The sequence below is a fragment of the Eschrichtius robustus genome, chromosome 11, assembly GCF_028021215.1.
Source record: "Eschrichtius robustus isolate mEscRob2 chromosome 11, mEscRob2.pri, whole genome shotgun sequence".
In the NCBI taxonomy this organism is placed as follows: Eukaryota; Metazoa; Chordata; class Mammalia; order Artiodactyla; family Eschrichtiidae; genus Eschrichtius; species Eschrichtius robustus.
Genome location: NC_090834.1, coordinates 12,122,786 through 12,147,859, shown reverse-complemented (window position 1 = coordinate 12,147,859; position 25,074 = coordinate 12,122,786). Strand labels below are relative to the sequence as shown.

At 44.4% G+C, this 25,074-nt stretch overlaps 1 protein-coding gene across 1 annotated transcript in view; it reads left to right on the top strand.

Moving 5' to 3' along the window:
* GRIK4 (glutamate ionotropic receptor kainate type subunit 4) overlaps positions 1 to 12,058 on the top strand; it is a 301,261-nt gene extending 289,203 nt beyond the window's left edge. Inside the window, exons 18-19 of the mRNA XM_068554669.1 lie at positions 8,107 to 8,225; positions 11,705 to 12,058. Coding sequence (XP_068410770.1) covers positions 8,107 to 8,225; positions 11,705 to 12,058 — 473 coding nt within the window. The remainder of the gene's footprint in view (positions 1 to 8,106; positions 8,226 to 11,704) is intronic.
* The last annotated feature ends 13,016 nt before the right edge of the window (positions 12,059 to 25,074 follow it).

Sequence of the window (25,074 nt, the reverse complement as noted above, 5' to 3'; positions counted from 1 at the left end):
ATGCTAGGGTTCTACCAACCAGCCGATGTTAATTTGCCTCCATGCGGTCGTCCTTGGGAGCAAGAGGGGGAGCTGTATTAACAAGTGGTGATGTCCAAGAGGGGACTGTCTGGGAGATACTGTGCAAATCACCGTAAGAACCAGGGCTTCGGCTCCCAGCCCAGCCACAGCAGCTAGTGCCAGTTTAATGCAGTGGCCCCATTTCTGCCATGGCTGAAACCCAAACAGACATTACTCAGAGAGACTAAAAGGCTTCCTGGCTGAATGAAAGTCCACGTGACCTCCCCCAAGCCAGGCCAGAAGCACTAGCCTGGAAGGAGCAGAGCCACTGCTTGGTCTCCCTGTGACAAATTAGCCATCAAACTTCTGGAATAAAACTCACTGCTCTAGAGACCCCCCACCACCACCACCACCTGTGGCAGAAGAACAGGGACCAGCATGGCCTGAAAGATCTCTTCCTTTAAGTCTTTCATGGTGGCCAGGAATGGAGCCGCTGGACCATGTTTTTTCTTGTGTCTCAAATTGAACAAACGGCAGTCCTTTTCATTTGCTTTCCAAAGCAGCTTCCAGGGGATCTTTCTTTTCGTGGTTGGGATCAGTTGGCTTCCACACGTGCCTAAAGAAAGGAGGAGGAGATGGAGTAGGCAGAGAGGGATGGAGGTGAAGGGAGCTATGAGGGCGGTCCTGTTCTCAGAGATCCCTGAAACTGAGAGTGACATCAATTGCAATGTACCAGACAATGTGCAGTGCCTCACATAATCCTTCTCTACTTTATTATCCCCTATTAAAACGTGAGAAATTTCAAAGAAAATGATCTGCTGCTACTTCACTTCTAACCCAGCATTACAGCTCCGGTATCACTGCCAAATTCCAGAGAAGAATCCTAACATTGGGATGATGCCACCACCTGAGTCTTTTTGCCAGGTCTTACTTGGCTCTGGTGAGAACCACAGCATTACCCCTTGGCTTCATCTCCCCATTTCTTTCCCTGCCTGTAGCTCAGTGACCAGCTACCTGCATACACAGCTGAAAAACGCAATGGCAGATCATGTGGAAGCCTGGAGAATTACAAAAAGAAGCAGGCTTCATTCCAAGCTGTTTCATTTTCTTCTGCCTTGTCTTTTCAAAAACACTTTTTTAATTTATTTTCTCACTCAACTCCTATAAAAAGAAATATCGCTAGCCACTCACAGAGGCCAGCATCCCAATTCAAGGGGATTGGATTACCGAAGGCTTTGCAGAACAATTGCCAGACAAAAAGGTAGTCGGTGAATTCCAAGGAAATTAAATACTTTTATCTTGAAAAACACAAGCTCGCAATCTGGCTTCAAAGGAACATAAATACACCACCGGGCTGTGAAAATCAGGGTCCCCTTTCAAGGATGGAAAAGAGGCCGGTGGCATTGACTCACAAAATCCTTAGAGAGCAGGAAGTTTGCTGTCTGGCACGGCGGGAATGAAAGTGTAAGACATCTTAGCAAGAGCGGGGGCGAGTGATGAGGGGGGTCGGGGGAATCGTGGGGACGTTTTCCTTTCTCTTTCTTCCCTGGGGGCTCAGCTCTATTATCCTGGTTCTCTGGTTTCTCTGGAGAGGGCCAAGACTGGAAACCTGAATATGGGAGTTTAGATAGTGTCTCGAAGTGATGCTTGCCGAGGAAGCCTCTTCCTAATCAAATCAGATTGACTGCTAAGAGACGGGGGGAAACTCCGGGGGAGGGGGGTGCCGGAAAGCACGATTGGGAACAGAGGTGGACCATGGCCCAGTGTGTCTGCGTCAAAGGAGGTCAGCAGTTACAAAGACCACAGCCCCGCTGTGTCTGGAAAGTGAGCCAAGATTAAGTCAATGGGTCATCGATTCAAACATTTGCTGTAATGTTCCCAAGGAGAGAAGGGGATTTTATAAGTGGAACTAATAGCCCGTACATAGGTTTCACTTCCCCAGTCACTTGGGGCGAGCGTGGGGTGGTCCTAGGAATGAATTCAGTCACAGGGAGCCAGGTTGAGGTCTGTAATCACAACCCTGCAGCATGAGGGACCATGGGGGCCCCGAGTTCTAGGGAGAAGTGATATGGGGGTAGGGATACGGGCTCAGGCTCTGGCTTCCATTTGGATCTGGCACTTCCCCTCGCCAGCCGCGGAGCCCTGGGCAAGTTACCTGACTCCAGTACCTTGGTTTCCCGGTCAGGAACATGGAGGTAAGGGTAGTGTCAATTTCACAGAGCAACTGTTAGGATTGAATTAAAATGTTTAGCCTGGTAAGGTGGCTCATAGTAAATATTCATAAAGGTCAGCTTTATTTTTATAAACATTAGCTGGGCAGTCAGATTTATCTAGATTTCACATCTGGGCTCTGAACACTTGGGCAAATTCTTGAAGTTCTCTGAATTTCCATTTCTTTAATTGTAAAGTGCCAACCATGGACTTTCTTTACAGTATTTTTAATGATAATTGAATGAGATAGAGAATGTTTTTTTTTTAACATGAGGTGCTTGAGCTCATATTTTGATAAATTGTAAAGTACCTCTCCCATAACTTGTGTTTTGATAAATTGCAATATTTATCAGATGCCTCTACCATCCCTCTTCTATTCTGTGTTCCTTTCTCTACCCTTCTGCCGTCACCGTCTCCAGAATCTGCTGGGTCTAGTCAACAGATGTCATGGTCAATGCAAGAAGAAATGGCAAACTTGGTATTTCACAGTCCTCAGCAGTGCAGACATGACGATTCGCTTTATATTTTCTGGGAAGGTCATACGGGTCAGCTCACATACGGGCACGTGAAGTTGCTGTTTACAACAAATAAGTCCACGGAGGTGGGACCGCTTAATGTATTTGCATGGATGTAGGTGACTGTAGCTCTGAATTAGGAAGTGCTTGAAAGTCAAAATGGTCAAAGAATCCATGTTTTTGTCAAATATGTTCAATGTGGAAGATTGCACCAAGCTTCAGCACCTAGCGTAGCGCTCAGCTCCCGGGAGCTCCTCAAGAAAGATGTGTTGACCCACGTCAAAGACTAAATACACTGTCCCTTGACAGGATTGTGCTATAATGGTCTCTCCTCCCTCTGCACCTGCTCCGTGGCTCCTGTGGCCTCTGCCTCTTTGCTTCCCAGGCTCCCATTCAGAATGAGCTTTCCTGCATCACAGTTGCAAATTTCCACAGTGCCATCTGGAGATATGTATGGGTTTTAAGGGCTGGGACATACGTGCACCTGAATCCAAGAAGCGATTATTTGCCAGTCAGAACCGAAGGCAGAGCAGGTGGGTGGGTGGGTGGAGATTCAAATCTACTCAGAGATTCTCCCTTCCAGGTGGCCATTCTAGTTCTAGAGACAACGTTCTTCATTTGCATTTGTCAACGATCATTTGTATTTGTGGGCAATCTGTGAGTGACACACCACAGTTGGTCTTCAATCAACCAGGAGTTTGTGGGGAGAGTTTGATTCCATTTCGGTTACTACAGTCTTACGGCTGAGGCCTAGCTGAGGCTCAGAGACTCAAGTGTCAGGAGAAAAGCTCAGTTTCAACGCCATCTGTCTGGATGGCTTCTGTGAGGTCCCGTCTGAAGAAGGGAAGGGGGCGTGATGAGATGACTCCCCTGCAGGTGTGGAGGGCCTTGGGGTCAGCCTGGGGGAAATCCACATGCCAGGCTCCTCTGAGTGAGGGCTGAGAGCTGCGGAAGGCATTTGACTTCTAGGAGAATGACTAACGACAGCGTTAAGGGAACTGCTGCGCCCTCCTAACTCCGCTTCCCGCTCCCAGCTCCATCTGTTTCTCAACTCCGACTCTGCCAGCAATCTATTCTTGCTTCCACTTTCCAATAAGTTCCTAAAGGCACGAATGGTATACAAGCCCCGCTCCTAGGAGGAGGGGGCCACTCAGCCAGGAGTCAGCATGCCGGAGCCAACACCCGTGATTAACATGCTGGCCCTGAAACGCGAGAAGCTGGGAAAGAGAGGCTGTGGGGTGTTTCAGTGACTCATGGTTTCCACCAGCATCCTGTTCAAACCTGAGCTCCTCAGAGAAGCTTTCCCTGATCTGATCAAGGTTATCCCAGCACAGATCACCTGTCCATTTATAACCCTATCCCATCCCCGCCCCCCCACGCCTGCCCGCGACCGCGTGCGGTCAAGTCCATGCTGTGGATCGTCCACGTCATGTTTAGTCCCACTCTGGCCAGCCACAGAGTGCAGTCTAGGCCACCAGGCTGGGAGCACTCAACGAGGGCTGGCCCACTTTATGATTATTTTAAACAACATTTAATTAGGAATGAATACATATCACAGTATGGATCCAAAGCTTTTGAGAATTCATGCTTCTACACCTGGGATGTCCATATCCTTTTTCTGTCAGCTCGTTTTTTCAACAAACATTTATTGGGCTCTTATGATGGGCCAGGGGTTATAGAGTTGAACAAGACATGGCTCTTCCTCTCAAGGGAATCACAGTCTAGTGGGAAATCCAGATATATAACATTAAACTAATTATTATTTTATGCAATATCAGAGTGGCATATGTAGTATCAGAAAGCATCTGATCAGAAAGATCGCTCAGGCAACTAGGTGGACGGTAAAGTTGAGGAGGACACAGCTACGAGCAGGGAAATCATTTTGGAGATGCTGCCAAGGTCCAAGCAAGAGATGGTGGGGCCTTGAGCTAGGGAAGTGGTAGCAGAGAGAGAGAGAAGGTAAGAAATTGAAAAGTATTTAGGAGGTAAAATCAGCAGGACAGTGCATGGAGGAGAGGCAAGAGGCCAAATGCAGGGAAATGGGAGAATATGCCTCAGAGCAGGCAAAGGCGATTGAGAAGATTGGTGGAGAGCAGAGAGCAATGGCTTCATAAAAAGCCAAGAAGGGGGAGTTCCCTGGTGGTTCAGTGGTTAGGATTCGGTGCTTTCACTGCTGTGGCCTGGATTCTATCCCTGGTGGGGGAACTGAGATCCCACAAGCCTCGCGGCGTGGACAAAAAAAAAACAAATGCCAAGAAGGGCGGTGGTTGACAATGTCAAGTGTTACCAGAGGTCACTTAAGATTGGGACTGGAAATTTTCCGATAGATTAGAAACAAAATGTTCGTTGGTAACCTCAGTGAGCTTGATTTTAGTGGTACAAGACAAAATTTCATGGGATGACAAGTGAATATTCGGGAGAATAAAAGTGAATTCAGGGGCTTCCCTGGTGGCGCAGTGGTTGAGAATCTGCCTGCCAATGCAGGGGACACGGGTTCGAGCCCTGGTCTGGGAAGATCCCACATGCCGCAGAGCAACTGGGCCCGTGAGCCACAATTACTGAGCCTGCGCGTCTGGAGCCTGTGCTCTGCAACAAGAGAGGCCGCGATAGTGAGAGGCCCGCACACCGCGATGAAGAGTGGCCCCCGCTTGCCACAACTAGAGAAAGCCCTCGCACAGAAACGAAGACCCAACACAGCCATAAATAAATAAATAAATAATAATTAAAAAAAAAAAAAAGATCATGCTACCTATCATGTTAAAAAAAAAAAAAAGTGAATTCAGAACACAATCATTTTCTCCTTTAGATACCATAGACAGACCACCTAGCGCCTAAAAGATTTTCAAGTGTCCAAAATTATGTTTGAGATCTGAAAAAAATTATTAGCTTCAAAATGCAAAAAGAAAACTGCTAAATCAAATTAAGACGTGTAATTAACTATCTCCAAAATGTAACATTGTTTTGACTTCATTAATTTTTAAAGTTAATATTCATAAAAACTTCATTACATTTAGAAACAATTATTTTTGGTTTGATTTTTCTCCTTTTGCAAACATTCTCTTGTATGAACAACGACTGCTGAGAAATCACAGCCAATTATACATTAACTGTTGCTTGCCACTCCGTCACATCAGAAGCAAAATTTAAAAAATGCATTTAACATAAGATGTGGGTGCATTTTCTCCTACTTGCTTTCATGTGGGATGGGTCTCCAAATGTAAGCGTTTTAAGGGCTGTCTTAACATAGTTCTGGTATAGATAGTTTCAAAAATCTTGCCTAGGGAAGGAAGGAAAGACAAGGGTATTCACTAGACAGAGCTGGAGGGAGAAGGATTTTGTATTTTTCTTTAAGAAGGGAAAGATGTGAGTGTGTGTGTGCACTGAGGGAAAGAGTCAGTAGAGAGGAAAAGATTGGGGAGGGCTGGAATGGTGACTGAGGGCGACAGGGAAACACTAGAGTCCAGATGGCAGAATTGGACTCGAGGAGGGGAGAATACCTCTGCAGAAACACGAGGGGAGGTTGAGGCCCTTCAAGGGGACCCTAGTCTTTTTCTACATCAGGCAGAGCTATCCCAAGGTGACAGGAAAGTCTTGTGGTACCTCACCAGTCACTTGGAACTCTGTTTACCTGAACAGGTGGGCATCTTTGGTATCCCAGTCATCACTTCCCCTTCACTGGGGAGCCCTTTCTCTACGTGGACTGGCTGGAGAAACTAGTTTGTCCATGATGCTCAGATGCACGTCCCAATACCCGGTTCTCACCACCCCTAAAGCTGTGGCTGGACACCCCAGCTATGTCCTTGGTGCATTCCCCCTTAAATGTCCCTTTTGTCCCTGGATGTTCCTATGGTTAGAAACCTTCTGCCCAAATGGTCCCAGGTTATGGGGGCAGGTGATCAAATGAAGCCCAAGCACCTTCCTCTTGGAGGGTAGAAATCTACTCCAAATGCTGTGTGCCTTCCCTTAGAACTGAGGTTTTAAGTCATCTCCTGTTTTTGATTATTCACAATAGAGGATGTTTACTCACACAGGTACCCAAGAGTTGGCTGTGTGGACCTGCAGACCAGAGTATACAATCCATTGGGTACATTCATGATGTGAGCCCTCGGAGCCATTGTAGCAGATCATTGGTGTAGGCAGGCACTGCGCCGGGCTGTGTTATTTTAAAAACAAAACAAAACAAAAAACCAACAGACAGCCATTTGAGTCTTTGTGAGAGAAAACCCAAGGCATCTTAAAATGGCTAGCTAGGGCCATTTTTCCAGCTTTCCAAAGCGCAGGAAGCAGTGTCAGATTTCTACTTCTGATCCGTGGCTCATCTCAGTGTTGTATGAAGCTGGCTTTCCCTGACACCGACATAGCTCTGTGTCCCATGAAGGCACTGCTGGTTGCACAAACACTCAAGTGTGCAGGCATTCCAACAGCACAGGACATAAGCTACCCTCTTGGCATTTTCCAGGATAAAAGATGCTTTTTGATTTATGACTGTGGTTCCTCTTGAATCAGGGTTTCATGTGTTTCTGACACTCCCCTAATGTTTGGGTTTCTCTAGTACCAAAAAAAGCATCCAGTTACATAGCTAACTCAGTGTTGGACACAACCATATAATTCCAGAAATACCGATTGAGTATATATGATATGCCAGGTATCATGCTTGGCAATGAGGTTACAACCAGAAACTGCCTAACTTCAAGGAACTTAGCCATACACAATGCTTCCCAAAATACCAATTTGCAAACAAATTTTAGACCCGGTTGGAAAAGAATCACTTGTGAAATGCATTTTAAAATACAGATTCCTGGGCCCCATCTCCAGAGATAGGGATTCAATATGTCTGGGGTGAGGATTAGGAATCCATACCTTTAATGAGCTTCCCAGGAGGTTCTGATGGCAGCCAGGTTTGGGAACCACCTGGGATAAAACGTTTTACTTTCCAAGTCTATTAGTAACATATTGACACAGTTAAGTAAATGTAATTTTTTCTATCCATAGTTTGGTTACAACAGTTGCTTTATATCAAGCAAACACAATACTAGGAAGATTGATGAAATTTTTATGAAACTGCTAGAATTTACTGGTATTTTGCTATCATGTCTCTATATGCTAAATCAAAATTTTCCTTAGCCCTTTTCTTAAAATGACTGCCCCTCCCACCCCAGAAAGCTTCTCACCAATCTCCTCCACTTGCATCTAGAGCCCCCTCCCCTCTTCTACTCCAGCTATGCTGCATTTTTGTTTCCAAAGAATAATTATATCTCAAGGAGTATGTGTGTAAAATGTCTACGAGACTCAAGTTCTGGTCATTCAGCATTTTTGGTAGAATGATTATGTCTCCCAGCTCTTTTACACTATTTTTTTGTTTGTTCTCACTTTCTTACAGGACTGGGAATGGAGAATATTGGTGGAATCTTTGTGGTTCTTATTTGTGGCTTAATCGTGGCCATTTTTATGGCTATGCTGGAGTTTTTATGGACTCTCCGACACTCAGAAGCGACTGAGGTAAACCTTCTAAGGGGTATGACCTATATTATTGGCAAGCAGGGCCAAGTTCACAGGATCACACAGGGACAAAGGTCATTTCAGACAGAACTTGTGAAATCCCACAGGAGGGTGGGGCGCCCATGGGACAGCACAGGGGCAAGAATCCCAGTTCCAGGGCAGGAGCTCAGGAGGGTGGGGCGCCCATGGGACAGCACAGGGGCAAGAATCCCAGTTCCAGGGCAGGAGCTCAGGAGGGTGGGGCGCCCATGGGACAGCACAGGGGAGAGAATCCCAGTTCCAGGGCAGGAGCTCAGGAGGGTGGGGCGCCCATGGGACAGCACAGGGGAAAGAATCCCAGTTCCAGGGCAGGAGCTCCGGGTTCAGACTTCATCCCTTACTAATTCTGCAGCCACAGAAAGGGCACGTAACCTCTCTGGGCTTCAGATTCTTCTTTGAAACAGCCCAGTAAATAAATCTGTGAAAAATGCTTTATGAACAACGAAGACTTACACAACTATGATTTAAGATGTAGTGTCATAAGGAAAAACAGGCGAAAGTACCAGGTTACTAATGGAAACGATGGCTTTGGCTCTTCCATCTTAAGTATGTTTTTGCCTTGCAGGTAAAGCTGTTTAGAGATATCCCAATTCACGAGAGCTCAGAATGACATCTTCCTTCTCAGGGATTTTGAATAAGTTTAATTCCCAAACCTGTGGCTTAGAAACTGGGTTAATATAAACTTCACACAGATGGAAGAGTCTGAGAGAAGGAAGACGACTTTATCCCATTCTACCTCATTCCAGGGCACAAATCATTACACGCTACTTGCACTGTTTGGTTTTTAAAGTATATTGGCCTCTATCTCAATCTCCCAACTCCTGATCGTCCTAAAATCTCCTTCCGTAATTGACAGCTACTAACAGTAGATAACAGTACAGAAGAGTACAGCCCCCCTATAAACCTATGCGGTCCAGCCTCATGTAGGGCCTCCATTCGACACTGCTGACCAGTCTTTTCCTTTTCTGTGCTCAGCTTCTTTCCCACTTCCCAGTAGGACTTCCAAGCCATCACCCACTCCTCACATCCCTTTGCTCCTCCATGACTAATTTTACCTCCTGCCTCACCCAGAACTCAGGAGTGACCAGCCCCAATTAAAACGCCCACCTAAAAAGTTACCCACAGCTGGAGCCACCCCCAGGACTGCTGCAGATGTTCTGGTCATCCCTCCATCTCTGCCTTGTTCCCACCTTTCCTCAACTCCTCTAGGATTATCCTTTTTCTCCCCTTTATTTATTTATTTTTTTGCCTGCTCTCTCCCCCAAGTCCAAAACTATGCTCATGTTTATTCCATATTTCCAAATAATAGCCATGTTGCTGTTGCCCTACCCCTCTCCTCTTGCAAACGCAGGTGATCGACTGCCTCTCTCTCCATGTCCTCACCTCCCATTCGGGCCTCACGCCACAGCAGCTGGCTCCTCCCCACCCCTTCCCTGAAAGGTCATGGCTGAGCGGTCTGACCCCTCCCCGTGAACAAAACCAAAAGAGAACCCACTGGGCCTTATTGGACCTCAGTGTGGCCCTTGATGAAGTAGATCGCTCCTTCCAGAACTCTCTCCTCCCTTGCCTTGCCTGCTCCACGCTCTCTTGGTTTCCCTCCTCCTTCCCTCTCCAGCGTTACTGGCTTTCTCCTTCTGTCCACCCCTTAAATGGCGGTGCTCTTACCTCTTCCTAAGACCTCGTTCAGGCGTTCCTGTCCCTGTGAAACCTTCCGCAGTTCTCCTGCCTTCTTCCCTGGACCAGAAAGTTGCTCATTCCTCCTCCTTTCCACCACCCCTGTAACCAGCACATAGAGCACTTTCACACTCTGTGGCAATTATTTTCGTATCAGCCTGGCTACTAGACACTGCACTGCCTGAAAGTAAGGACTGAGTCCTTTGTGTCTGTATTTCCACTGCAAAGCACAGTGTTTGATACTTAGTTGACAGTCAATAAATATCAATATATGTCTTTATGTTCTTGTCACATATAATAGATTAGGCAGGTGGTGGTGTTTTTGTTGTAATTATTATTAGAAGCACAGAGAAGTTAAGTGACTTGACTACAGTTTCTGCTATTCATTAGCAACCTTGGGTCTAGAATCCAGGTCTCAAGTCCTAACTCAGGCCGTGTTCCATCAGGGGGTTCTACTTCTCTGTAGCTGCTTCAGGTAGAGGATCTGTGCACGCTGGGTTATTCTCCCAAGAGCTCGCCAGTGGTCTGGATGTACCTTGAAAAATTCAGTGAGGAGTTCAAGCTCTCCCAACATCTAGAAAGAAGAGTAAAGGCTAAGTTAACTATTTGACTATGGTAGAACAACTGTCCTGCTGATAGAACGGGAAGACTGGAAGAAAGAACATGAAAGAACAGAAAGCTTCCTCTCCCATCCTAATGGGAGAAAGTGTCCTTTCCAGCACAGAGTAGAGAAGAAAGCAGAGCATGCATGTGCTCTGCAGTATGTAGGTTTAGGTTCAAATTCTGGGTCAGCTATTTGTTAGTCGAGTAATTTCTGGCAAGGTATCTAACTTCTCTGAGCCTCTATTTCCACATCTGTGAAATGGGTATAACAGTAGTAGTCATGGTACAGGTTCAAGATTCTTCCTCCACAATTCTGAAACCTCAAAAGCTCAAAAAGTTCCAAGCTTTTTGTAGGTTGGATGCCAACGCTTTTGGTGACAAACCTTGACTTGGACTTGTATGAGGCTAACGTTTATGGTCTTTAGCTCACTTGGTGTGAACGTATATTCATTTTGCTACAGAAATATTAATGTGTTTGAATATAGGGTCTTTCCCAGAGCCCACTGGAAGTAATACATAATATATTTTATGTGCATTGTATTACCTTGTCAAAATTCAAAATATTTTGAAACACAGCTGGACCCAAGAGTTTCTTATCAGGAGATGGCAGAGCTGCAGGAGTAGATTGCCTTGTTTTTGTTATTATAGTTATTGTTAGAACGCAGCCTCTCCAGCCATGACCAGCTGATTAAAAGAAATGAGACTCTTTGGCCTGAGAACAGAATGTTCATGGAGACATGGTTGTTTTTTCACACGCTTGAAAGACTGACATGCGGTAAAGGGATTATTTATTTAGTCGGCTTCAAGGTCCAAATTTAACTGGGATGAATGGATGAAAAGTTCAGGGAGAGGCATTAAGTCAGTAGAAGGAAGCAGCGTTTAAGGGTAATGTGCAAAAATGGTAGGGGCGCCTTTGCAACATGGTGAGATCAGTGTCTTTGAAGCTGTTCAAAGACGAGACGACCAGCTGGCCGGATGGTATGGAGGATGTTTGGATATTAAGTAGCGGGTGGAAGTGAGGAGGTGGATTGAAAGGCCTTCAAACATATAAGATGGTAGAATTGTGAAACACTGCACCGTAGTCGCGCGCCCGAACGAGCCCGCAGGGGACCCTCGGGGGCTGGTCCTGAGAGGTCGGGCTGTGACCTCCTCGTGTCCTCCAGGTGTCCGTCTGCCAGGAGATGGTGAGCGAGCTACGCAGCATCGTCCTGTGTCAGGACAGTGTCCGCCTGCGGCGCGCCGGGCTCCCGCCGCCGCGGCCCCCCATCCCCGAGGAGCAGCGCCGGCCCCGGGGCACCGTGACCCTCAGCAACGGCAAGCTGTGCGGGGCCGGGGAGCCCGACCAGCTGGCGCAGAGACTGGCCCAGGAGGCCGCCCTGGTGGCCCGCGGCTGCACGCACATACGCGTGTGCCCCGAGTGCCGCCGCTTCCAGGGCCTGCGGCCGCGGCCGTCGCCGGCGCGCAGCGAGGAGAGCCTGGCGTGGGAGAAGACCACCAACAGCAGCGAGCCCGAGTAGCCCCGCCGCCCGCCGAGGATGCTCGGCTCCCCGGCCCGCTGCGGAGGCGGGATGCGCTGAGCCCGCGCTGCTGCCCGCGGGGCCCCCGGACTTGTACAGCGTCCACCCTTCTCTCCAGATTTTGGATCCAGTAACTTTACAAAGCGATCAAAGAGCCTGACGCCCCAGCCGGAGACGGTGCCCTGGTACGGGGAGCTGGGGCCACCCAGACACGTTGAGCCCGAGTGGCAGGGGACGCTCTCCCACCTGGCCACAAGCCCCCCCTTCCCGCAGTGGGCCTTTCCCTCCCAACGAAACTAAAGAGTCGGGGTGGGAGGGGTCCCTGCCCAGACCGTCCGATGAATTGGTGGCGTCATCAGTGGAATTTCCCCCTAGGAAGGGGCCATTGTACCCTGGGTCTAGTTCTTACAGGAAAAAAAAAAAAAAAAAATTAAACTCAACAGGGAAGTTTTTCTTTTCTGGATTTGTATATTTTTGTTAATGTTCTTCTCTTTTGTTTTCTCTGTTTCTCTCCTTCCCTCCTTTTCTTCTTTGTTGTCTCAGTTCTATTCCTTTGTTTCGTTTTCTTGGAGGGGGAGGCTGGGTTAGGGAATTGAAGTCACAATAATCCCTGTTACCATTTTCCTAAATTTTAGGATATGAAGCGGCCAGTGCCTCAGACTCCAGGCGCTGAACTCTCCTTTCTGTGTGGTGACTGGGGCCACAGGGCATGTAGGAGAAGGTGAATTGGGTGGAGAATCTCAAAGAAAGGTCCAGTCATTTCTTAAATGCCAAAACCCAATTAACTCATAGTTTACTGAGAGACTTTGAAATGCCTGGGATTTCAGAGGTTAATTTGTCCTTTCTTTCTCTCTCTTTTCGACTTCACTATGATTGGGTTTGATTTGGTCTTTGGTGAAAGTGATCTCTGAAGAAGAGAGATAGCAGAGGAGAGTAGAAGGCACAAAGTATCCCAGGGCCTTGTTTAAGGAGCAGAGAGGGTAAATACAAATTTCCCCAACCTTGGCCTTGGCTTCAGCAGGAACGTGCTGTCTTCAGGTGGGGAAGGATGGGGCCACCCTGCTGGTCTGGTGCATACTTTGTCAACTGCACCTCTTTTTAATCAAACTCGGTAGCTGCCTATGAAGCCAGACCCCCAAGGCTATCATGGATTGGGTGATTTCTTGCTACTAGATGTGAGACCTCGGTGCAAATGTGTGTGTATGTGTGTGTGTGTGTGTGTGTGTGTGTGTGTGTGTGTGTGTGTGTGTGTGTGTTTATTATATGGGAAGATCTTAAGTAATCAAGAATTTGCCAGGTTCCTGGGAGAGAGGTAGGGTCTTGTAGTCAGTACACAGACCTGGGAACTAGGAACTCTTGAGTCCTCACCTAAACATGGGCAGTAGCCCCCCTTGTATGACTTTACATGAAGCATCTCACTTCTCTTTCATCTACACAATCGGAGTTACTGATGCTTTCCAGGCTGTCAGATGCCTGCTAAGTACTTCTGTACTTGTGAGATGTTTGCAGTGTCCCGAGCACTCATCCGATGGGAGGCGTGAAGCTTCTCAGCAGCTGCTTGACCTTTGCTTGGCTTCGCCAGTTGGGAGTTTCACACAGAGAGTTTTCATTTTCCGATTGAAAACAAATTCTATGCAATTTCTGTTTGTCAACTTAGAAAATTCGGAGGGAGAGAGAACTAAATAGCCACTACAGCCATCTCCCCCGCTGTCACCACCTTGAATCAAATTGTCCTCACATTGTTTCTGTTCTGAACGTACTAAAATAAAGACACCTTTGCAAGACAACGAGCTTAATTCCATGTTTTTGCCGTCGACATTAGGTCGACATCTTTGTGCCAGGACTATTAGTTAGAACTGCCATCCTGGGGGTACCCTGATGGTTCCTATAAAGGATGCCAGTTTTGTCCTAGGCTGACCTCTTCTCTCTCATAAATTTGAATCTTTTTTCCTCTTAAACCATCAAATGTCGGCAAGCTCTGCAGGACATGAGTCTTTTTTGAAACCTTGCTTAGAGCCTCCTGGAGAAACGTGGATTTGGTGGGAAGGGCACCTGAAGGCAGATGGACCGCAGACTGCAATGGTGCCATGCTGTCCCGACCCACAGCTCCATTCCTTGCTTCTGACAGTGTGGTCCCTACTGTCAGATCGCATGTGGGGCAGGAAGGGTTGTTTTTTTTAAAAACAAAAACAAAAACAAACCTCGTTTTTATGAGCAGGATATCTTGATCAATAGCAAACTTTTGTAAAATGGATTGGTGAAATAAATGTCCCCATGAATCATTTATAAAGTCTGTTTCTTTCACGGAATAAAGATAAGACAGACAGCGCTAGGCAGTTTCTATTAGCTGCTGGGACCACTGCTGCACCTCACTCAAGCTGGTGAGTGAATCTGCAACCAGCTAGTTCTCTTCTTTGGTTTGTCTCCACTTTTTATCTGTTGGTTGTCAGCTTTCTTTTCCATTCTGTATTTTCTATCTGATTCTGTATACTGTATAAAGCCGTTTTTTCTTGTCTGTTTATCTTTCTTCGACTGCAATATTTACAATAAAACAGAAACAAACCCTGAAATGTTAGTGATGGATGAAAGCTGTTTGGGTTTGGAAAGAACGGTCTGGTGTGTCTAAAATCCAGGTACTCTGAAAGCAAATAAAGTAGAAATCCACATTTTGTCTTCCCCTCCACCTGCCCTTCTCTCACTCCCTTTCCATTCCCTATCCTCTTCCGCTCTTTGTTCAGACCCCAGAAAAATCTAGGTGGCTTCTTTCAATTTGTAGTCCTGGAGGCAGAGCCAATCCCCTGCCCCTCCCCAAACGGATACACATGTTAATGAAGTTCAGGATTCATAGGGTTTTGTCTTCCTAAATGCACTTTCACAGAATAGTCATCTATTGATGCCTAGGGTAACTCTAGTCAGATATCACCCCAGATTCCACTGGGAGCTTGAAGATTACATCAATTAAAATATAATACTTTGCTTTATTTCTTTTAATTGCCTTGCAGGGCCCCAATCGTCACCAGATCTCTACCTCAGAACCCAGGTGGGGTGTAAGTTGAGCACGTAGATGGCCGAAAATCTTTTGGCTTCCTCTAATCCAAAGCTTATATGAGAATATTCATCCTGGGAACTTGCCAACCGGCCCTCTTATTGGTTAGGTGAGACCAAAATATCATGATAACCAATCCACCTGGGACCACTCTGTGAAAGTTTATTAGTTTGGAATTCCAAGGAGTTTAATTTTCTTTTGGAATCCAAGAGGGACTTCCCCATGGTGTAGGAGTCAAATACACGAGGCCAGAAAGGGCCGGGGCATTTCAGACACAGCAGGTTGGTGGTTTGAGTGGAGCTTGAGAGAACCATTTGTAGCCCTCCCGCCAAGGGGGTGTGTGCAGCAGTAAAGCAGTCTGGACACGATAAGGGAGATTTGATTCCCTGACTGGTAGACAGCTCTCTTGGGGTAATAACAAAGAGACCTGTTGGGAAAATTCAGAGAAGGAATCCTTTCATAAAGATTTCACTTAAAGCTAATGCTTCCTATGGGGCCTCTCAAAGAGAAAAGTAAGCTTTTAGTTGCCTTGAGTTATTCCAGTGCCTTTCTGTGGTGGGTCCCTGTCCCCCACAGGCAAATCCCTCACCATTAGCCCAACGGAGTGTCCTCAGTGGCTGACAACCTGGGAAACCTACCGTATGACTCAAAGATTGGTGACGACGTGACTTCAGAAAACTCTTCTCACAGAAAAAATATAGACTCACTCTATCTATCATCTATCTATCTATCTATCTATCTATCTATCTATCTATCTATCTATCTATCTACCTACCTATCTATCTATCATCTCTCACAACTGGTGTGGCTTGCAAAGGAAAAAGTAGCCAAGTTTTAGAACTGAAGAGGTCAACAACCCCGTTATAATTTAAGGGCAACTGGGCAAGAGAAGTTCTGTCACTATTAACAGAACGTTATCATTCAAATTTTGTTAATTTCATACCAATTTCCAAATCTGAAGAATGAATGAAAACAATACGAATATTGCCATTAAACAAATGGTAGAAATAACACTGAGATCAAGAAAGAAAAAAGTATACAAAGGGAATAAAGTGAAAAACAACCTCTCTGATCAGAAAAGGCAGAAAATTTGAGGGCCAAAGAAGGGGCATAAAGAAATTGAGTATACAATCTCCCCATACATTAAGTAAGAGCATGCATCTAAATATTTCACTGCTCAGACTGAACGAAGCATGTCAGAGAACCAGTGCGTTGTGACTGTGTTGTGTCTGGGGAATTGACCCTGTTTACAAAGGTTAGAATATGCAGAGTCTATATTATAGAGGATGGAGGTCAGGCCCATAAGTACAATGATCCTCCTGCTGGAAAATTAGCTAAAGAATCCTGCCCACTCCTCAGTAACCCTTGCGCGCAATCCAATGTTCTCTCTTGACTATGGCAGAGAAGTCAGAGGGGAACAGGGACCAAGGGACCCCTCACCCTGTCGGGACTTTTTCATACATTGGTGAGTGACCTTGAGAGGTACTTCTTTAGTACACAGCCCCACATTAGATTCTGTGGGATATAATGAAGCAGTGGAAGAAACTATCTGTCCTCTGTCTGGGGAGACAAAACTTACCTGTAAGAAACAATGAAAGTAAAGCACAAAACATCCAAGTGCTGGAGTGTGTGATTTGGAATACAAACCATATAGACATTCAGAGAGGCTAAAGATTCCAGGTAGTTGAGATTGGCTTAGGGGAAGAAGCAGGACTGTTTGTGTCTTGGGTTTGTTTAAAAAAAAATTTTTGACGTCTAGAAAAATAAGATTTCCCTTCATCTCCCTGGAAATGAAATATGGTTAATTCATGCTGATGGATTCAGTGCCCTTCTGATAAGAGACAGGTTGTTGTTGCTGTTGTTTTGTTTCACCCACAGCGTTCCTTTTTGCAGGATTCCAGCTCGCCTGTTATGCTTCTTCCTGTTTGCTGCCAATACTGTTTAGAGATTTTCACCACTAACTCATTCCTGGGCTTCTTTAAGTTGTATCAGTGGGATTAGCTGTAGAGACGAACAGCCTAGCCCTACAGAATACAGAAAGACTAACTGAGAAATAATCAATGAAATGATCTGAAGTGGATTATGAGCTCTTTAAAAAAAAAAAAGATCAAATACTTTTTAAATTGGGGGTAAGGAGGGTGAATACAAAACTGAAGGTGTGGAACCAACGTGAAAAATTAATGCAGAACCAAACCCCCAAATTTCTGATGTACAGGAACATTCAGAATGATTTTGCTTTTCGGTCCATTAAACCATCCAGTTATCTGAAGCACATGGAGTCCGCCTGGAAAATTATTCTACTTGGATGGTTCTGATTAGATCCTTAGTATCTTTTCCATTAAAAATAACAGAATGTAACTTCCATTTCTACATCATCTGTAATCCTGTAGCACCAAGTGGGCATAGAAAAGCATACTAAATCACCAAAAAGTGGTGACATGTGATGGTCAAAGGAGAGGTAAACAGCACAGGACAGCATTACTGGAGACAGTATATACCCACACACTCAAATGTGGTAACGGGACTTAAAAACTAGCTTAAAGAGGATCCAATGAAAAAATACTTCTGTACAGAGAGACTTGAATTTATTTCTCTGTGCTGCTTTTGCTCCCCTTTATATAAGCTAAGCTGGCGTGTGTGTGTGTGTGTGTGTGTGTGTGTGTGTGTGTGTGTGTGTGTGAGTTTAGCATAGACCTGCAGATTTCCATCAGGGCTCCTTATGTCCATTTCAAAAGAGGGAAGACACTTTCCATGATCACTTCAGCCTGTGTCCGTGCTTCTAGATAACATTGCTGGGTTTAGTCTTCTGGCTTTTAGTGGATTAGTTCTCACTGAACGGTCTTGGATGTAATTTGTTTCTAAGCCAACCTATATGTAGATGCATGAAGTAAAAGGTGTTTTTTCCCCATTCCCAGTTGAATGATAAGAAGCCTGAGCTGACTTCTTAAAACCTCTTCCCCTTCACCCCCATCAGCTGCAAAACAGAGTTCCTCTAGCATGAATACATGACCAGGTAAGACGTTCTGCCGATAGTGTAGCAGAACACAGTCAGTGAGAACAAGAGCAATGCAGGTTGACAATCCTCTGTACTCAACACTTATCAATAGCCTTGCCCATTGTAGGCAGAAAATAATTTTCAGAAAGGTCAGACAATGAAATTGTTAAAATGAAAGTGGTTAGGCTGGCCAATGAGGTACAGAATTCAGAAACTACATCTTTATTCAGCTAGCCTATTTTTTGTTGCAAATAAAACAACAGATTTGCTGAGACTGCCATTATTTCCAGAGGATGTAAGGCCCTCCCTGAGTCAGCCCTTGCTGATCTTTCAACCTTCTCCTGACACTTCTCCCACCTACGTTCCATCCCACCCTGCAGTCAAACCGTACCGCTTCCTATTCTGCATTTATCCTGTGTATCCCATGCTTTTCTTCTCCTCTGCCTATGCTTTGGCAGTTCCCAGCTCCTGGAATGCTCTTCCCATTCAACTCTCCATTGACAAAGTCTACCCTTCTATATGTATTTTTAAAAATTTATTGAAGAATAGTTGATTTACAATGTTGTGTTCATTTCTTCTGCACAGCAAAGTGACTCAGTTATATATATATATATATACATATATATATATAAACACACACACACATATATATATATATATATTCTTTTTCATATTCTTTTCCATTATGGTTTGTCACAGGATATTGAATATAGTTCCCTGTGCCATACAGTTGTTTATCCATCCTATGTATAATAGTTTGCCTCTGCTAATCCCAAACTCCCAATCCTTCCCTCCCACATCTCCCCTCCCCCTTGGCAACTACAAGTCTGGTCTCTATGTCTGTGAGTCTGTTTTTTTTTTCATAGATGTACTGATTTGTATCGTATTTTAGATTTCACATATAGGTGATATCATATGGTGTTTGTCTTTCTCTTTCTGACTAGTTTGCTTAGTATGATAATCTCTTAGTCCATCCATGTTGCTGCAAATGAAAGCCTATGCATATTTAAGGTCCAGCTCAAATGTCATCTCCCCATGATGTCTTCACGATCCCCATCCCAAGGCAGTAATGACCTCTCCCTGTCCTGAACATTCCCAACCTTTCTCTCTGTCCCTTATCACTTCCTACATTGAATCGTATGTGTTTACTCTCACCTACCAGTGTAAGGCCCTGTAAGTGCAGAGAAAATGCCCTTTCCATCTTTTATTTGTTCACAGCGCATAGGGTTCTTTGCACATATTTGGTTTCCACGAATGAATGTGGCAAATTCAACTGAGAGCAAATGTACATAAAAATGTTGCGTGTTTGAAACTCAGTGGCAGAAACATGCTAATACATCTCCGATTTAAAGCAACCGTGTATAGAACAACTTAATAATTTATGCCAGGCAAAAATATTACTTCATTTATTTTGCTGGGCACCAACCTGGTGGGGACAGCAGGTTGATAATAGTCATAAGCTGGTGGAGAGTTGGTTCCAATCGGTAGGTACAAGGGAACGTTTTCTTCCAGCTGTCTACGTGCCTTCTATACAGGTTATAAAGGTTATAAGAATTCAGCCTCCTGACTCCCATGCCAGCTTTGGAAAAAATCAATCAGCCTTCTCTCTTCTCTCCTCATTATCCTCAAAAAGTGATTTCTGGTCCAAAAGAGAATTACCAAAACTTGATTCATGGGCTATCCATTTCAGTACAAGTCCGTCAAGGTGGTACTTGCTCGGAAAAAATATGATCATCTTTACCAAAATAATCAAAATCAGTTTCTTCCTTACTCACCAGGAAAACCGAAAGAAATTCCCCTTGGTGATTTGCTTTTAAAATGTGAAAACATCGTAATGGTTGAAAAGTTAACAAATTATAGCTCTAGCATGTAGACTGATTACCATTCGGGAAGTCTGGCCAGTTTTGATGAGTTGAGGAAAATGCTGCTATTTTCCTAAGTGTTAGTGTTTAGATCAAAGAAGAAGGAAAGGAGCAGAGGGAAAGAACCAGCTTTTCTCCAATATCGGATACATACCAAACACACTACAAACATTTGTTTATTTAATCCTCGTGATAGCCCTCTGAATTAAATATTAATATTTTCAGGAGAGAAAATGAAGGCCTCTGGAAGTTAAATAACATGTCCAAATTTTGACAGCTAGTAAAAGACAAAACCTCATAATGAAAGGCAAATATTCAAACCCAGTCCTGTCTGTCTCCTTTACCAGGGTATCTTCCATTGCATCCCAATCCATCTGGGGGGTTTTCCTCCAGAAAGAATAGAACACAGGCAGGGTTCTGCATATGCTTGATTTTTATTAGCTAGGATTCTTGCTTTTTTGTTGTTGAAGCAAACAAATGACTTTATTTCTATAACTTTGTTCACTCCTAATGTTTTGCATTACTTTTTGAAAAAACCTGCTTCCACAAATGCTGAGAAATCACCAGAGATGCTAAATACATTACTTTAGAGATGGAATTTTACTGGAAGAAGAGTTTTTATTAAGTTCTCCGATGATGTTTCTCATTATTAACAGCAATGACGGTTGATGGTTTTAATACAGCACACCTCAATGAACCAGAATGGTCATTTAGTGATGTAAACATCCAGCTGCTCTGTTTTTGATTCCAGAGAGAGAGAGTCCTGTTCAGTGATCAGAGATAACAATGTAAATGAGGAAAATTATACATAAAGCCTTGTAGATCTAGAAGCTTACCACCTAGACTTGTAAATCTGGAAGGATCCTCCAGTAGCTGTTTACTCCATTTTAGTTCATTCCCTACCATTACGATGACACCCAAGCCATTGTGAGCAAAGAGGTAATTCTAACCATTCAAACCAATAAAACTTTATTAAGTGCTATGTTTGCACTGGTGGGGAGGGAAGGAGATTTGTGGGTGCCACTGAAGGATATGAGGATGGATAATGTCATGTGGAAAAGGCAGTGGACTTTTTATCCTATGTAACCCCTAGAACTAATCGTGCATATTGCTGAGATACAGGATACAGATCAATGAAAGAAGAACTTTTAAACAAAACACTGAGTTCCCTATCACTGTGAGTATGCAAGTTGATGGTATCAGAAATACCTTAATAAATTAAGGATATCAGGGAGGATTCTTATATTTTGTGGTAAGTCAGATTAGATGATGTGCTATGATCTCTTATAGAAGAGTAAGATGATAATAATGTAATATCTATCTTCTATTGAGTACTTAATAATGGCCAGATATGCTCTGTGTTTTGTATATGCTATTTTTATATTCAAAACAGGAAGATATTATTTTCCTCCTGTTACAGAAAAGGAAACCATTTATTTTACTTGGCCAGCAGCAATTTAGAAGTCAGTGGTGGAACTAGGATTTGAACACAGCGCCCTGCTCTAGAATCTTACTATTTTTAGCAAAGTCCTTTTCATTTAAAAGAGGAGACAAATGTACATAACTGTAATGTGGGAGGAGGGGGATAATATAGAACACAAAACATTATTATCTTGTTGAAGAGATAGGAAACACATAGTTACAAAATAATAGGAAAGATTTATTTAATAATGAAAGGTATGATTACAAAAGACATAGTAAGGCATTATATAATCAACAAACTTTATATTCAGCAAGAATTTATTATTATATAGTCAAAAAAGTACTTTCAACATGCATTTAGTGCACATTTCTGTCTAGATACTGAAGGATACAGAAACAAGTCATTTAAAACAGAAGGAACTCACTTTCTGAGCCACTCATTTGACCCTGAATCTTAATTTGATTTGGCAACACTTCTGTTATTGTTTTGCTACTTACTTCATACTTTAAGGTTTAGTGTTTTATGATTAATAAAGTAATACATGTACGTTATAGAAAATTTGGAAAATCCAAAAAGCAGAAGAATAAACCACCCCAAATGTCAATACCTAAAGACACTCATTATTAAATTTGGCTTCTAGTCGTTTTACTGTGTTTTTGAATCATTGTGATCTTACTGTACTCCACTGCATTATTACCTAACTTCATCTCCATATACACTGAGCTTATCCAACAAGATTCTGAACTAGTAGAAGGCAGAAATTAGGTACCACACTTTTCTGGAGTCCCTGGAGTACCTAAGAAGTAAGCCTTGCACCATGCTCTCAGCGTAGTAGGTGCTAGAATAATGAGTAGATTAATTGCTGACTCATTTATCAATCAATAAATGAATGAACAAAAAATATAAAGCAAGGTTCTTCAACCTGGAGGAATTTACAGTCTGTATTAAAAATCTAATTGCACAAAGCATTCTAACCTAAGCCAATATATGGTTAAATGCAAACTGAGTCATTGCAGGATACTTCTTAGAAAGAAGTGATAGGTGGTGACGAAAGATGGCCTGGGACATACCTGAAGGGCAGTAACTACGGTGGAAGAATCTGAGCTTATTATTTTCTAACCATCCAAGAGGCCCCCAGTAGAAATGGGCTGGTCTATCTCCAGCCGGTTCCCTTTATTCTCCTCAGTGCCAAGTGGCCTCTCCACCGACGGTCTCAGAGGACCCACTATATTCTATACAAGCAAAAGAAACCAGAGCCCCTCTCTCTGCACAAGGGGAATTACCCAGCTAGCGTTTCCTCTCACTCTGGAATAAGGAGGGAATTCTAGGCTACATGGCCATGGGGTGGATACCTTTCTCGAGTGGTAAACTTATGAGGAAAGGGTTTTAAAACTTTTTAGAGTTCTTTCTTTCTTTTAAGTTAAAGTCTGCTCAAGTGGAAGTGCTGAAACAGTACTCTCTCCTGCCTGGTTATCTGATAATTGTGGTCTCAGGGCCCCCATTATACAACTTGTGCTGAAGCGTATTGGAGCTGGGTAACTTGCCTGGCTTCGCTGCGCAGCATGTGAGGGGGACACTCTGGGGACCTGGCAGCTTCTCAGGTGGCCTGAATTCAATGAACAGTTCTCAGCTAATCCATAGGGGCATAGCAATCAGGTGGATGTAAGTAGGGCTGGATTTGAAGGATTTTCACGTCATCGTATTGGAGAATTACCCTGGGTATAAAGAACTGTGTAATATCAAATGTGTAATTTGGCATGCTTCAGCTAATGTTGTGACAGCTGGTCTGACAGGATGCCTGCCCCTTCCACAGCTCTTTTAATTCCAGATGAAATGAAAATTCCCTCCTTAGTAGTCATTAAGGCTCCAATTTTACTTCTCATTATTAAACCATGAAGTTGGCCAAAACATTTAAGTTAAGCAAAATGAAGAGATTTATGAGCAAATTGGAGTCTAGGTGAAAAATTGAAGCCTAATCTCCAAAGATTAAGAAAGGCACAATAACCACACTATTGAAAAAAAGCAAATCTCAGAGTAAACAGGAGGAAATGTTCTTTCTTATTTTTCCCAATGTTATTTTCTTATTTTTCCTTTAAAGTTGAGTTTTTGGATGATGCCTTCATGCTTGGTAATACCCACCTGATTTGAGAAATGTTGGAATAAGATTTAAATGGTATTTTAGTCTCCCTGTAGAACTAAAGAGGTGTGTCAGATTGATGGCCCCAAGCAGCTGACAGCCTCCTGTGGCGGCAAAACACTGTGAAGAGAACAACATGAATTATTTCAGATCCCCCTTGCCCTGAAGACAGAACCCTGCTGGGTGGCCAGCATGGGGGTCAGAGATCACACTTGTTTGATCTTCGGTTTCTCCACTGAGACGGTCAGTAAGGAGCTGTTGTACCAAAGGGAAGGATGTTTCCAGCCAGCTGAGTGTCCCATGGGTAAGCACCCCATTCGAATTCCTTATCAGAGGCTGCCTCCTTCCTGGAGACTGCCACTGCAGGGGCAACCTTGAAAGGTGATGAGAGAGATGAAAGGTTCCATAGGCAGCCACCTAAGCCAGCCACCAACTATGGAAAGCATTTTACTTTAATACCAAAGAGTGTCACGGATAATCGTAATCCTATCTATTGGTCCTAAACCTCCTCCAGCAGTGAGGAGAGGCAGTTACTTTAAGGGCAGTAAGGACAATGATTGTTCCCTGGGGACTTTGGGAGAAAAATCCATTCACTTCAAAATTGGACACCAGGGCTTCCCTGGTGGCGCAGTGGTTGAGCATCTGCCTGCCAATGCAGGGGACACAGGTTCGAGCCCTGGTCTGGGAAGATCCCACATGCTGCGGAGCAACTGGGCCCGTGAGCCACAACTACTGAGCCTGCGTGTCTGGAGCCTGTGCTCTGCAACAAGAGAGGCCGCGATAGTGAGAGGCCCGCGCACCGCGATGAAGAGTGGCCCCCGCTTGCCACAACTGGAGAAAGCCCTCGCACAGAAACGAAGACCCAACACAGCCATAAATAAATAAAAATTAAAAAAAAAAAAATTGGACACCAAGGCTTGCCCTGAAGGTAAGTGGTATGACCTGGACATTAGTGTTAATTACTGTGAGATTCCAACTGTCCCCAAAGACTGCATGTCCCCCATAAACCTGCTCTGATGCCTGACATTGTCAATAGAGTGGTTTCTTTGGGTTCAGCAGGTATAACACTGAGCTAATCATTATAAGTCAGTTACACAATAGCAGAGACAAGGTCTGGGAGAGGTCAGCTTTTATGAAGGTTATAGAGGTTCCTGCCTCCAAGGATCCTGGGGTTTCCAAGGGGCACTGGGTCTGTGGGAAAGCTGGTCCCAGAGACAGAGGGGTGAGGATGGAGTGGGGCAGGGAAGGAAGGAAACTAATGTTTCTCTCGTTTCGATTGTGTCCCAGGTATGATACTAGGTGCTTTTACATAAATTACATTTAATCCTCGCAGCAACCCTCTTAGGTAGTCTTTTTCACTCTGATTTTAGGGCTGAAGAGTTGGAGACTCAGGGAGTTGAAGTAATTTGCCAAGTTCACAAACCTCTCCTAGCGTGGATGTGAACTTGAGCTTGCCAGCTTCAAAGATCATGCTCTCTCGGCAACATCACGCCGACTCCCTGGAAATTAAGGACTAGGAGGCTTGTTTCACAATTGGGTCAGCCAGGAGTCAC